Source organism: Rhynchophorus ferrugineus, unplaced genomic scaffold, assembly GCF_030347505.1.
Source record: "Rhynchophorus ferrugineus isolate W39M unplaced genomic scaffold, kcgeb_rfMv2 rfM10, whole genome shotgun sequence".
Lineage (NCBI taxonomy): Eukaryota > Metazoa > Arthropoda > Insecta > Coleoptera > Curculionidae > Rhynchophorus > Rhynchophorus ferrugineus.
This window is the reverse complement of record NW_027472589.1, coordinates 10,965,116-10,979,413: the sequence shown is the minus strand read 5'-3', so window position 1 is coordinate 10,979,413 and position 14,298 is coordinate 10,965,116. Positions and strand designations below refer to the sequence as shown.

General features: G+C 34.7%; 1 protein-coding gene across 2 annotated transcripts in view; it reads left to right on the top strand.

Annotated features, from left to right (window-relative positions):
• The window catches only part of LOC143204043 (homeobox protein caupolican), a 153,004-nt gene extending 146,027 nt beyond the window's left edge, over window positions 1-6,977 (top strand). For both annotated transcript variants that reach the window (XM_076416467.1, XM_076416468.1), the window contains 4 exons: window positions 2,111-2,408; window positions 2,472-2,786; window positions 4,200-4,262; window positions 6,043-6,977. In XM_076416467.1, coding sequence (XP_076272582.1) covers window positions 2,111-2,408; window positions 2,472-2,786; window positions 4,200-4,239 — 653 coding nt within the window. In that variant the 3' untranslated portion in view covers window positions 4,240-4,262; window positions 6,043-6,977. The remainder of the gene's footprint in view (window positions 1-2,110; window positions 2,409-2,471; window positions 2,787-4,199; window positions 4,263-6,042) is intronic.
• The last annotated feature ends 7,321 nt before the right edge of the window (window positions 6,978-14,298 follow it).

Genomic DNA, 14,298 nt, shown 5'->3' with positions numbered 1-14,298 from the left:
CATCTCATCTTACCGTCTCACCCAATTTTCCGCGTCGCAAAATTAATAACTATAAAAATAATTGACCGCTCGTGCCTATTCGCGCCTAACCCAAAGAGGCCTAACTTTACGACCCCTTAATAAAATATCATTTTCATTTTGACGCCCCCCACATCTACCCCTCGGTCGCCCTCGTTCCAAATAATCAGATTCGCACCGACTGCCTACCCTCGCCTGCCTCCTCGCCTCGCGCCCGCTCTGTATCTGGATCGCTTCTAGTCCGGGAGATCGATCAACGCCACCCTCCCAGAGTGTTTTTCAGTTTTTGGTTCGGTGGAAGCTGTATAAGGGCTTTATATTGTGTGTAACAGGGTTGTTTGTAAAGAGAAGAAATAATTCTAGAAAATTGTCATCAATGCCTTATTAGAGAAACTTCAATCATTTACATTAACATCACAGCAAAGCTTATCTCTAATACAATGGTGGTTATTTATGTTTTGAGCTTCAGAAATGTTAAGTGTTGTTTATAACTGTAACCTTCTTCAAAACGTTTTATTAAAATTACCTTAAAATGTTGAAAACTTTTGAATATTTTAGTGCAATGAATTTTTACGACTTTCAATGCGGATTATTGAGGAAAAGACTGCATTGACCAACTTATTTCGACTTTTAGCGATGAAGTCCTATCTTTGGCCACTGTGAAACTTTGATGTAACGAATATAATCGTGGAAGGTCGTCCAAAATCAGTTGTGCCAAAAAACACTGATGCTGTGCATGAAATGATATTGCAAGATCGTCATGTGATTTTGAGTCAACCTTGATTATTATTAGGATGAAATCAAAAAGATTTTGCATGAACTTAAATGTTGTGGAAAATATTTGGACATATTAGATCCCGCATATTATGAGAAAAGCTAAAAAAATACTCGTGTCAGTACAAAGAAATGGTCCAGAAATCCAGAAAGGTTTTAAAATTACAAAGTATTTATTCTACGATAGACATTTTGGGCTTCACATCTATGTCACTGTTTTTGATGTGCACTGAGTTTTACTAACAACTTCACATAACTAAATCAAATGGTTTTACTTTCTTTAATCATCTCGTTAAACCATCATTATCTTGGAGCTGGAGAACCTCAACATTAATTTGCTGATGGAGCCTCTATTCATGTCTTCAGTTTCTACCTTCAGGTCTTTAATGCAGATTGTCATTACGAATGTACCATGGAGGATCAACAGTAGTTCTTTATTTTGGAATCTTTGTGTGATTTATATTGCTTTGGCTGGTAGAACCCCAGAGTTGAAGACTATAAATCCATACTGGTTTCAAGACTTCTAGGTAAAAGCTTATTCTTTATTCTATACTCACAGCGCTGGATAATCGGTATATTGTTTTGTACCAAGATGAGTTCTTCATATTTTTTTTACCATGTGGCTTCCATCTGAGTTTAACATGAAGGGTCATGCCAAGATATTTGATTATTGTATTTCCATACGCACTAGTTGCTGATTTATATATACTGGCTAGGGCTTGATTCTTTTCTTTTCTTAGTGAACTCCTCATGCTAAACCTTATCGAAAGTCAATACCGCATGTCAATAATAAATTGCGTGGCCAACGAATTAAATACCATGTCTTCGAGGCACCTCAATCACACTGGAAAAAGATAATTGACTCAAGCGCATGTAAAATTTTACTGATCATCATGGAGAATATTTAGAATACCTGTCTTTTCATTATTAGTCTCAAGAAAATATATTTAACATTGCTATAAATGCGATATCATTAGATAGATTGATGTAGTGAAGAAATAATCGACAGTATTATTAAATTTGAAGTTCCTGCTTGCTCCTGCACTATGACGTCGAGCCCTTTTCGCCCTAAACAGCTTTAAATAAAGACCTCTTTTCCCCACACTGTATAACCCTTAATTACTTCAGAAGAGCCGAGGGTCTTTATTCAATTATAAAGTCGTAGAGAATGGCTCTTAAAACGCAACCCCCGGGCTTTTAGGGGATTCATTGTTGTGCCGCTATCCTCCGTGAAGGTGTACCGGCGATCGACGATAAATATTCATAATTTTGTATCACCTACGACTGTTACAATAAGGGTTTTCCCTTTCGCTTCCAGACATCCACGGCAGGATAAAGTCGGAACGGCCCAACAAGGATCTGGACGACGACGACATGACCGACGAAGACAGAAAGGACGATATATTGGGTACCAACATGCACCACATATTAAGTAACGGGTACGCGCTGAAGTCCGAAATGAAGAACACCGACTGCGGGGTGCCCCTGCCACCGTCCAAGCCGAAGATCTGGTCGTTGGCGGACACGGCCGCTTGTAAGACCCCTCCGCCACCGCCGCCGTCGCAGGGGGGACAATGGTTGGGCAGCTCCAACGGATTCGCTTTGCCCAGCTCACGGTGAGTTCGGAGACAATTTCCGCGAGGAATTTTCGCTGATTTAACATCGATTTATCGTTGCAGATACACGACAAACGGCGGGTTCTTGCCCAGTCACTGTCAGCAGGGTTTCCCCGACGTCCAGACCGATACGCCGCCCCAGACACCGCCCAACATGAAACTACCCTCCGTGACGGGTAACGTGGCCCCGGGACAGGGCGCTCCCTGCATAGGGGGCGCATCGAGCGGCCCTTATCCGCAGAATTCCGGCGGTTTCCTCGGCGGTTTCAGTCGAATTCACAGTCCCCAGCGGCCCCAGCAGACGCAGGGGACCGCCCACATGAATTCGGCCGCCAACGTCGTTGGGGATAACGCAGCGTTCAAACCCTTTTACAAAAGGTAGGTTTTGACGATTTAATTTAGCTGGTTTCATTTTTGCATATCTAGTTTTCTATATATCACAAAAATTTCATATAGTCTTTTATGAATTCAGTCATTGGAATAAAATAAATATATAAACATAGTTTGAGTTGGTACAGAAGGAATCTCGAAAAATAATGTATTTCAAAGTATATAACATAGATCATGTAAAAAATGGAATTTTTTGCTCATTTAGTAATATTTACCATTATCATTAGCATTATTCAGTATTTTTAGTTTTTTTTTTACATTTCTTTGTGGTCTACTATTATCATAATATAGATGGTAAATTATCTAAGATGGATATTTTTTAAGGTCTAGTATATTTTTAGATCTAATAGTCATTTTTAGTCCAAAACATAGTTGATTCTATCATTGTTCATAATAGTTATTTAAAATTTTCTCAGCTATCTTAAAATGTTTATATAGATCTACATTTCTACATATAGAAACGATTTATTTTAGCTAAAATGAGAGGTGTTTTTGTTCCTTTCTTAATTAATGGCATTGCTTAGTAGTTATAATTTCTTTCGTCTTTCTTTGTCGCCTGCTTTTTAAAGACCCCTAAAAATATTATTAACTATGTCTGCGTCTTAAAATACCTGCGAATTTATGTTATCTTAATTTAATTTTTAATGAATTTATTGCATTTTAGACAGAACACAGACATTCAATTTTTAACAATTGAAAATGAGTAAGATGTAAAAAAACAGATAATAATTCCCATTACTTTTAATAATAAAATAATCATTTTGTCCAATATATTACCCACTATTTATAGCTTTTTCATTTTTGTTTGTCGTCTTTCATATTATTTTAAGTGTCGAATAGATCATATATTTTAATCTAAAATATTCCCAACTGTATGAAGAACAAGTTGGTTAATTTTTAATAACTTTTGTGTTAGGTTTTAATAATAAAATCGGCTAGTTTGTTCATTGTAAGCATTATTTGATATTATACAGTTTCTTTCATATTTCTTGGTGTTCTATTCGTTATCTTAAAATAGCTGGGAAATTATCTAAAATATCAAGCGTTGAATAGACTATAACTACATTTTAATCTAAATTAGACTAAACGAAACATAGAAAAATAAATAGCAAATATTGGATACTGGATGAAAAACTAGTTGGTTTTAAAGATATTATATATTAGTAAGTTGAAAGTATATATTAGTATTGAAATATTACATTTTCGTCTAAGTGGGCCTTCATAAAGTTGTTTAATTTTCGATAATATAGATCAATATTTTATATAAAATAAACGTTAAAAATAAAATTAGAAATAACTATAATTCATAGCTTTTAAGAATGAATAGAAACTCGTCTTGAGCTTCAGCAAAAATAATTTTAACGTAAAACAACCAGTACTGATATATTGTTTCTTTTTCAGTTCGCAGAGTATAAATGGAGGCTTCGTGTCACCAGTTTGAGATGGCTTGTCTTTAACATAAAGGTAAGGGTTCGTTCTCCGGTACTTAGTTTTAGTAAAACACCCAAACCTCGACGAGGTGCTGTCTTGTTTTTTTTTGTTTCGTGTACGTTTCGGTCCACCTTCTGTCGTCTCATTAGAAAGGTGATTTAAATGACGACGACCGACAATGACTAGTCTCTCGGGTCCCCGTCCGTATCTATCCGATTCATTAGTCTAAAACAACGGACCGAAACAGACGAAACAAAAGAAATACTAGCGACATACATCCACTATACACCCACGGTTTTTTCTCTCCTCTCCTCGGGTCCTCGTAGCCCAGGTCAGCTTGAATGAAAGACGCTATCGCCACCTTTCAGACATTGACAAATGAAAACAGATTCCGATCGGTGAATGGTCGGGAATCGGTTCTTCTCGCTCTCACTCGCGCGCGACGTCGTTGTTCCTCGTCGCACTCGTTGAAACGCCGCCCGAAAGTCCTAGTCGGGGCGGAGTACGACCGCAGCGTCGCGGGTGGCGGGGGACGCCGGCCGCCCGACTGATATTCGAAAATTCAATTTCTCCAAGTACGACCGAGATGATCAGTTTCTAATAACGCCACAAATTGCTGATGGTAGATTAAGAATGAAACAATTTCGAGCCGGTTGACTTTATCTGCGGCCGTTAGGTGTCTAGGTGGAATGTATTATGTCATGGCTGGTTTTAGACCAACTTGGGAATGGGTCTGTTTTTTTTCTGCCTCGTCCGAAGACACGTGGTGTATCAGATTTCGGACGCTCGTTTGTTTTTGCCTCGTTTCTCGTCATCGATTAATCAATGGGAGGTCGTCACGACGATAACCACGCCGTGAATGACCGGAATTTATATTTATTATTGATGTACACAGGTCTACGACAAAATTCTAAGAGCGTGTTAAGTTTTGTGTCGTAATATTTATGTTTTGGAGTATGCTGAGTCGTTACATTACATTAAAATAGAGAATACACATAACAATAAGAGAACATAAAGAGAATATACCTAAAAAATATTATTCTATTTACAAGCCACTAACTATACATATTTTTTAAATTAATATACGATTACCAGAAGACACCAAAACCTTTTTTTTTCCTCAGTGAGGCTCCTCTTTGTATATTTCCGCTTGTGGGATGAATTTGCAAGATCCCTTTGAAGCGCCCAATAGTAAGTAGTTTAACATCATCACCTCGCTCACATCTCCTAAATTTTCCGGAAAGCAATGAAGAAAATTAACTTTTTGAGCCATTAGGAATTTAGCTTTGACCTTTGAATTTGAATTTTTCTATGACCTTAAAAGCAATCTACCCATATTTTTTGTCGAGGAGAATTCTTTTTGATGTATCTAAGCAAATACGCCATTATGCTGATTGTGTTGGATTTTAAATGCATTAAAAAATCCTGTTTTTTTTTTCATGTTTTTTTGTTTTCATATCAGTTGAAAATATCCAAATAGCTCTTTGGGTACAGTCCTGTGTAATTCTTAATTCAAAGAGGTACTGGATACCGTAATTGTATATTATTTGATGTCCTCAAAACATTAGTAAAATAAATGTAATTCTGCGTAGAGGGATTTTCAAAATTCTTAGAAATTGAGAGTAGCTCATTGATACGAAAGCTTGGATTATTTAACTTTGTTTCTATTTTCACTTAAATTAAACAGAGCTAGTTTTATAACTATTTTATATGATCCGGAACTTTATTTTTCCTTAACGCGTTGAAAATATAGTTATTATGAAATGAGGTTTAACACGATTCACATTTTCTAACCGATTTATTTTTGTTACAGATAAAACAAGCAATAAGGGACAAAAGTGCAAAAAAAAAACACAAGAAAAAAATCATGGACATAAAAAAGAAATAGCAGCTGAGTGGTGTATATTTGTAAAAAAGAATAAATGCATTTTTTTAGTAATTATTATCTGTGATAAATGAACAAAAAAAACTATGAGGTGACCATACCGGGTACTACCGTTCTTCACTGTTACGTACCTTTCCCCCCGAATGCCCTCGCGACCGACCACGTTTCCCACGCCCAACGTTGCCCTTCCCCCCTCGCCCCCGTCGAAGCTTAGAGTTCGTCTGAATCGTCGTGTTTTCTCCATACAGCCCCCCCTCTCTCTCTCCCGCCTTGTACAAACTGAATATTTGATACAAGAAGTGAGTCTTTTATCTTTACGTACATACACACACACACGACCTGTATCTAGTGCTGTAACGTTGAAAACTATTTGTCGAATGTTCTGTAACAATGTAAAGAGAAGGATCCCCCCAGAGGAAAATGTTGTTGCTTATTGTTTTTCGCCCTCGAAAACCGGCCATTGTTACAGGCCCCACCCCCCCATTTTACATTTTAATTGTTATGCATAATTAATTTGTGTCTTTTTAGCCAATTATTGTTATATTGAGTACATTTTAAAAATAAGAAATAAACGAGAAAAAAAACAAAGAAATCGTTTACCATATCATCGCGAAAAATTTTATTAATTACGATTTATATAAGAGAAAGAAACTAACCGATTTTTATTATTATTATGATTATTATTATTTTATCGGCTCCCGCGCTGGTTTTCTTCGAGGGCCTCGCGGGATGTCCAGTTAGTTGATGTAAATTATCTTTATTAACTGTTTTATTTTTGTAAATATTTAGATGTATAGTATTATATTATGATGACGATTGTCTTGAGAGAAATGAAAATTAAATAAATAAGAAGATATCTTGCACAGTGTCGTTTTTATTTGATTATGTTAAATAGACTAAACCATTCCGTTGGCTTGGTCTATTTAAAATTCCCAAACCTTTCTTCCTTTAGTTTCATTACATTAATGTATAGAATTTTATTATAATGCTGACTGTCTTGGGAGAAATAAAAATTTAATCAAAAAGATATCTCGCGCAGTGTCGATTTTACCTCACGATGTTAAATAGTCGGAACCAAGAAATAGTTCGGTGTATTTTCCATTATTTACATGGCACTATTTCAAGACCTTTTATTTAGTTTCGTTGCATTAAGTGAAAACATAATTTTTGATAGAATAATGGTCAAGGCCACGATGGAGTCCTATTTTATTTATACTAATCTAAAATCCATCAAAGATCAACATCCCAGGTTGAAACCTACACTAAAGTGCTCAGAAGCATAGTAATTGGAAGAAAGGAGATACTAAAGCATCCTGTATCATTTTTTGTCCAGTATTATGACAAATATATAATAAATTCTCAAAATAATTGTCTCAATACTAGTTTCCTCAATATGGTTGACATGACTCTGTATCTGGAACCGATTTACTTTAAATTTCATAGCTTGGATATGTATCTTTCTATTACTCATTCATTCCACCAAATTTTCGAAAATGTATATGTAGTGATGGAAAATTAGTTTTAAAAAATATTTTAAAAAAATTAAAACAATTTTTTAAATATTTTGTTTCAATGAATGAAATAAGTAATGTCACTCCAGCTATTTAACTTCTTTTTTTTCTTTTCTAAACACATTTTATATTTTAACTACAATTAACAAATTAAATTTTAAAAATAATTAATAAATAACTAAACATGTTAATAAATATCTGCAAAAAAGTTCATGTAAAAATAATTTTTGTTTTTTATAGAAATCTGTACTAATATATAACCTTTGCAATTTATGTAAATATTTAGATCAGATTTATCTATCTAATCATATCTCCTAATTTAAAAATCTGGAAAAACAAAAAGAGGGAAGAAAATATTGTATTATTTATATGGCTTTGCAGGAAAGTACTTTTCGGTTTAGTTTATCAAGGTCAGAAGGCAGTGACATATATACAAAGGCTTAGTAGGCTATTTAAATTATGCCACTCCTACTACAATTCAACAACCTAGTTCACAATCATATTAATTAGATTTTTTGCAACGAAATGTAAGTACTAATTATTGTAATATAAAATTAAATATTGCTTCGTGTAGTACTAAAATTTAGTAAAGTAATTTTTATTAAAATTCAAGATATAATAATGTTTTTTTAATTCTCGTAAGCCAAAAAATATTATTCGCCCAAACTTGCAGGCCCCTAAAATTTACTCTCCTAGTCTGCAACTTAATCAGCCTAAAACTGTAAAGATGACTACGAGGCACAAAACGGAAACTATTGATTAGGATCTGTTCATGTATTATGTAAAACTATCGGCGGGGGTAGAGGAGGGGGTTGAACAGGTCTTATTTTTTCTTACGAAGGGTAGGGGGGAGGTCTTCAGGATTTTACGTAAGATCATAAAAACTGTAGCAAACTTGTACAAGCGTTGTAAGTGTTCCCCTTATTTATTTATAATTTTTAGGAGTGAGGTTAACAAATGTGTATTTTTTTACATAGAGGATAATGAAACAGTATATATTTCTTTACAGATGGACAGAGTTTACAGAATATAAATTACTAAATGGAATTGGTGTAGCAACTAAGTTAAATTCTTAAAGCTGATACTAACTCAAAACAAAACAAAACTGGTGTAATAATATTAAAAAAAGAAACAAAACAAATGATGTAAAGATGGAATAAAATAAAGGGGTAAAACAAGGAGATGCAGCTTCTCAGTGGTAACAGGAAAGATAAATAGAAATATAGAAATTTAAAAATGAAAAAGAACAAAACTTAAATAGACAACCAAAAAATTATTCAAAATAAAACAAATAGAAGATACAGCAAGAAATATAAAATAGTAACGGGTAAACTGATCCCTACTGATGCTGATTTCAGGAAAATGAAAAAGGAAGACCAAGAACGAGAGAGAGGGACAAACAATTAGACAGGATCTGTTGGAAAAAAAAGCAAGAAATAAAGGCACAAATCGATTCACTTTGATGGATATTTTCTTTAGCCTGTTATCTTCTTCTTTTTGCTTAAATATTTATCTATGCATATATATTTTTCAGTTTTCTTGCATAGTCTAGAGAACCAACAGCTTTACATAACTAAATGTTTACGAAAATGTGCATAACTATGCAGTTATTTTTTGATCAACTACTATATTGTTCAATTCAACTTTGTATGAAAAATCCATTGTGTATTATGACGTCTTCAAATAAAACATTACACGTGCATTTAGTACGAAAAATTAGAAAAAACTACAGATTATACTTGATATGTACAATTACTGACTCTTTAAAGCATCTAATATTAAATAAATAATAATCAAACTATAATTTATAACTATAATATATCTAATATATATTAATAACCTTTTTTAATCCGTACTGTCACTGGTTATTCGTGATTGCGACGCCAATGCATATTCACTATCTAGCTAGGCCATCGTATGGGTGCATTTTTCTAAGAATGCCCAACGGGGAAGGAAGTTGGTTCCCTACTGGTAGCCCATGAAGCCTCTGAAATGAACCATAAACCATAAAAAATGTCAATGTGAGGCACACAAATAAATTTGGGAATAAAGAGAAAACAAGGCCCCATGCGGAGACGTGCGCTCTGTCTCTCTCTCCACAATGAATACATTAAGTCGGCCCCATCCGCTAGTCCAATGGTAATCTGTTGGTTTATGTTCATTAGGTAACGACAGGTGAAATCGGTTGACGTCCGTTTCATGGCTATTTGTTATTATATCGCATAAAGATAGTTTATTTAATAATATAAAAAACAAACCGAATTAGGAACGCTTTTAATAAAAAAATATTTCGGTAGGTATTCAGTTTATATTTAGGAACTAATTTTATGTGAGTGTGAATTCTTTCTGGCATATTGCATTTTCAAAACATTTTTCGACTGATTTTAGTAGTTTTACATCTTCACTACATAGTATAAAACCTTTTCTGTCCCTATATCCCTATGTGCGCTTAAATCTTTAAAACTACGCAACGGATTTTGATGCGGTTTTTTTCAATAGATAGAGTGATTCAAGAAGGTTTGTATGTATAATACATGCATAATATACTAAGGCAACATTGCTAATTTTAGAGGTTTCTAACGTGATGTCGTAAATTAACCTATTTTATTAGGCTTATTTAGCAATTAGCAAAAACGCTGCCTAACCCTACGAGTTAGATCAAATTAATGTACTACAGTATTGTACACCATAAAAAGGTCTACAAAAAAGTCCGCGATGGTATATGTTTATCTTTTAGGGATAACCCACATTAACCACTTTTATTGTTTACTTTTTACGTGAGAAAATGGCTTATTTACGAAACTATTTTAAGCAATACGGCATTAATCCTTATCGAATTAAGTACCTTAAATACAGTGTGCAATTAATATAGACCAATATGGTTCCTTACAGCATGTAAATTAAACAAATATTTTCGGAGATATTACAAATTTAAAATTTGCGTTTAAAAATGTGTAATGTAATAAAAATTGTATGAATTTAGATATTCCAAAGATAGCAGGAAATCTTCATAGTAAGTATAGGGGAAGAGGAATTGTTTTACTCCAAATTTAATGCGTGCAGGCCAAGGGCAGTAATGAATGAACCAAAAATACTGGATCGATTTTAATCATGTTTTCATTGAGTGACATAGGCACATATATTTTACGCCCGTGCAAAGTCGGAGCGGGCCGCTATGTTTTTATATACAACGTTCATATTTTTTCTGTAGTGTATTTAATTTAGTATCAGCATTGCACCCGTGCGAAGCCGGGGCGGGTCGCTAGTACTTTAGATATACCTAGTACAATCTTAATTTACAAATTAATGTATTACCACTGTTCTGGTGTACCTGCGTTAATACACAAGCAAGGCGGGTTTGGGATTAATACAACAGTATGTTTTTCCCAAATTAAAATAAAAATAAACTTAAGCTAAAATTAAAAATACACTTATACACTAAACAAGTTCATGCGGTTTGGTTCGCTTCAATCTAATGATTTCCTGCGTGTTGTCCAGTAGCTATATTCCACGTCCACGTGGATCGCTTCGTATATAAATTTGATTTCAAGGTTATCGCACAGCTCTTCGTTAATTACGTAGCGATAAGCATTGGTAATTAATCGGAGAACTTTGTTTTGGGTGCGTTGGATTTCTAGTTGGTTTTAGGTTTTAGTGCAACCCCATATTTGCACCTCATAGGTCCCATTTGGCTTTATGATTATTGGCTTCCGACTAACCACTACAGTTGCTTGATTTTGTGTCTAATCTGATATGCTTTTTGGCTAACATGATGTTACCTACATTTGAAACCTACACTAAAGTGGTCAGAAGCGTAGTAATTGGAAAAAAGGAGATACTAAAGTATACTGTATCATTTTTTGTCCAGTATTATGACAAATATATAATAAGTTTTAACATAATATAACATATTTAATATGGTTGTTTTAGTGATAAATTCTCAAAATAATTGTCTCAATACTACTTTCCTCAATATGGTTGACATAACTCTGTATCTGGAACCGATTTACTTTGAATTTCATAGCTTGGATATGTATATTTCTATTACTCATTCATTCCACCAAATCTAATGACTTCCTGCGTGTTGTCCAGTAGCTATATTCCACGTCGCTGCGATTTAGTAATCTTATTTCATGCTCTAAGGAAATTCTGGATCGCTTCGTATATATATTTGATTTCAAGGTTATCGCACAGCTCTTCGTTGATTACGTAGCGATAAGCATTGGTAATTAATCGGAGAACTTTGTTTTGGGTGCGTTAGATTACTAGTTGGTTTTAGGTTTTAGTGTAACCCCATATTTGCACCTCAGAGGTCCCATTTGGCTTTATGATTATTGGCTTCCGACTAACCACTACAGTTGCTTGACTTTGTAGACACCAGATTGGACAATCTGATCTGCATTATGGCTAACATGATGTTACCATTGAGCTGTATGCCAAGGTATTTAGCTGATTCTGCTTGAGGAATCAGACATCCGTCAAGTGATATAATTAGGTTTTCCCCATAAAGTAAAATGGCTGCAATATTGGAAGACGCAAATTAATCCACAAAAAATCCAGGAGATAATTTTCCACTGTAAGTGCTCCCTTACTGAAATCAATGTATTAGTTGAAAAAGATCCCGCTCCGGGACTTTTTTTTCTTTTTTCTATGATGACCAGCTAGTACCAAATGGTCTTTTGCGGATTTCGCTTCGGGTTCGCGGTATGAATATTTTTGGGGCGACAGAGACCCTGGGTTACGACTGGGATTGTCGTAGTTGGTTTACCACCGAGGTTTGTGGATGGGTAGGGATTTAATCAAGGTGTTGTCGTATTCTAAGACGCCTATGGAGAACCTTACACTGAGTATGTTCGTGAAATTCTTCACAAATGGGATGCCTGATTCGAGGTGAGTGTTGACGTTCCTCATAAACCATAGGGCATTAAATAACGCGCGGACTTTTTTGGATTGGAACGAAGGAAGTGCAAGTTGTCTCTCAGGGACGTACCTGTACCACACCTGTGCTCCGAAGACGCAGACTGTACGGACTAGTATTTTATAGAGTCGCTCTCTAAGTAATTGGGAGTTTACTTTTTCTGCAGAGTGGAAATAGTAGGCTGTGCACGCCATTTCCTTTGCAAATAGTATGGTGTATTTGGGTTGATCATTGGAATCTGCGGTCGAACTGAAGACCGAGGTATAAAACTTTCTAGAGACGGGGGATAGGGACTTTGTCAATTTGGAGGTGATAGGCGCGGAAGTTATTCTTGTGGTAGAACCAAATAGTCTGAGTTTTGCACGGGTTTATCTGTACGCGTCAGAATTTGTACCACGCTATCGCTTGGTTCAGTTGGACTTGGAGTCTGTTACGAATAGCGTCGGGACAATTACCGGTTGTGACTCCGGGGCTACAACAAATACAATACCTACAATAACTACAATATCTCGAAATTCATTTTGATTTCCATCTAACATTCTGTCTGAAAGTATATGAAACTACCAGTGTCAATGAAAATCCTGGTCTATGGCTTAAAAAAAGTGTTAGCATGCCTTTAGAGTTGCCTTTTTGGCTCTTTATATGCTTCCCATGTTGCACACTGCAAATATTTCACCTTACACAGTCATATACAAATGTATAAATATGGTCGTTAGGTCCTAATTTAACCGCACAGCTGTTGAGTCTATAACTGTTATACTAATACAAAATCTTGATCTATTTCTTCATTGGTATCTCCATTAAAGAGTATTGACACAAGGAGTAAAGGATTAATATGATTATTCGTTGATACATAAAAAATGAATATATTCACAGAAAGCTACAGGAGAGAAGAATTGTTAAAAATAGCACGGAAGTCCCTATGAACAAACACATTGTGGAGCACTACGATAAGATAAAGAATCAAACCTCTTGAACTTGACTAGCATTGGTAATTTGGTGGAGAAAATCGTCAGTAGCAGAATTATAATCATTAACATATCATATAATTGTTAAGATTCTCCTTAATGTGCTCGTCTTATCTTCGGTTCAAGTTTTCAGATGTCTACTTACTTAATTCTTTAACAATTTTAAAATTTAATTTCTGACATTTCTGTTGTTGATCATTTTCAAACAACTTTAGTCAAGTGTAGCGAAATATGTTATGAAGGAGAACAAAACATTTTTAAGAATCTCAAAATTAGATTTATTGAAACTTAAGTATATCTCACATTTCTGCAATAATTATAAATAGTAATTAACTAAGACAACCTAAGAAAAAAACCCACCCATGGCGTCATAAAATAACCCATCATAAACTAAGGCGTGTATAGATTCAATTCTTGTTGATTAGCATTTGAACTTCATCAATCTCCATACTTTGCTATCGTAATTAGTTATTAGGAAAGGTAATTACCTATTTCCCATGTAATGGTGTTGAAAAACAACTTTGATTAATTCCTTGAGGGCTCATTTATAAATCTAGGGCACCTTTAATCTGAAATTGATTTAACTAGAATGTTTTCCCATATCGGAGTCCTCATCATCTATTATTAACAAATTATATTTCATACTCGTACAAATTATATTTCATACCAATATATACTGAGAATAAAAATATTTATTTTAAGCTAGAGTGGAGATATTATTCAATCAAAATTGGAAAATATTATCTCTCTCAAGGCAATACGAGTCTTTTTTCGACATCATAATTTT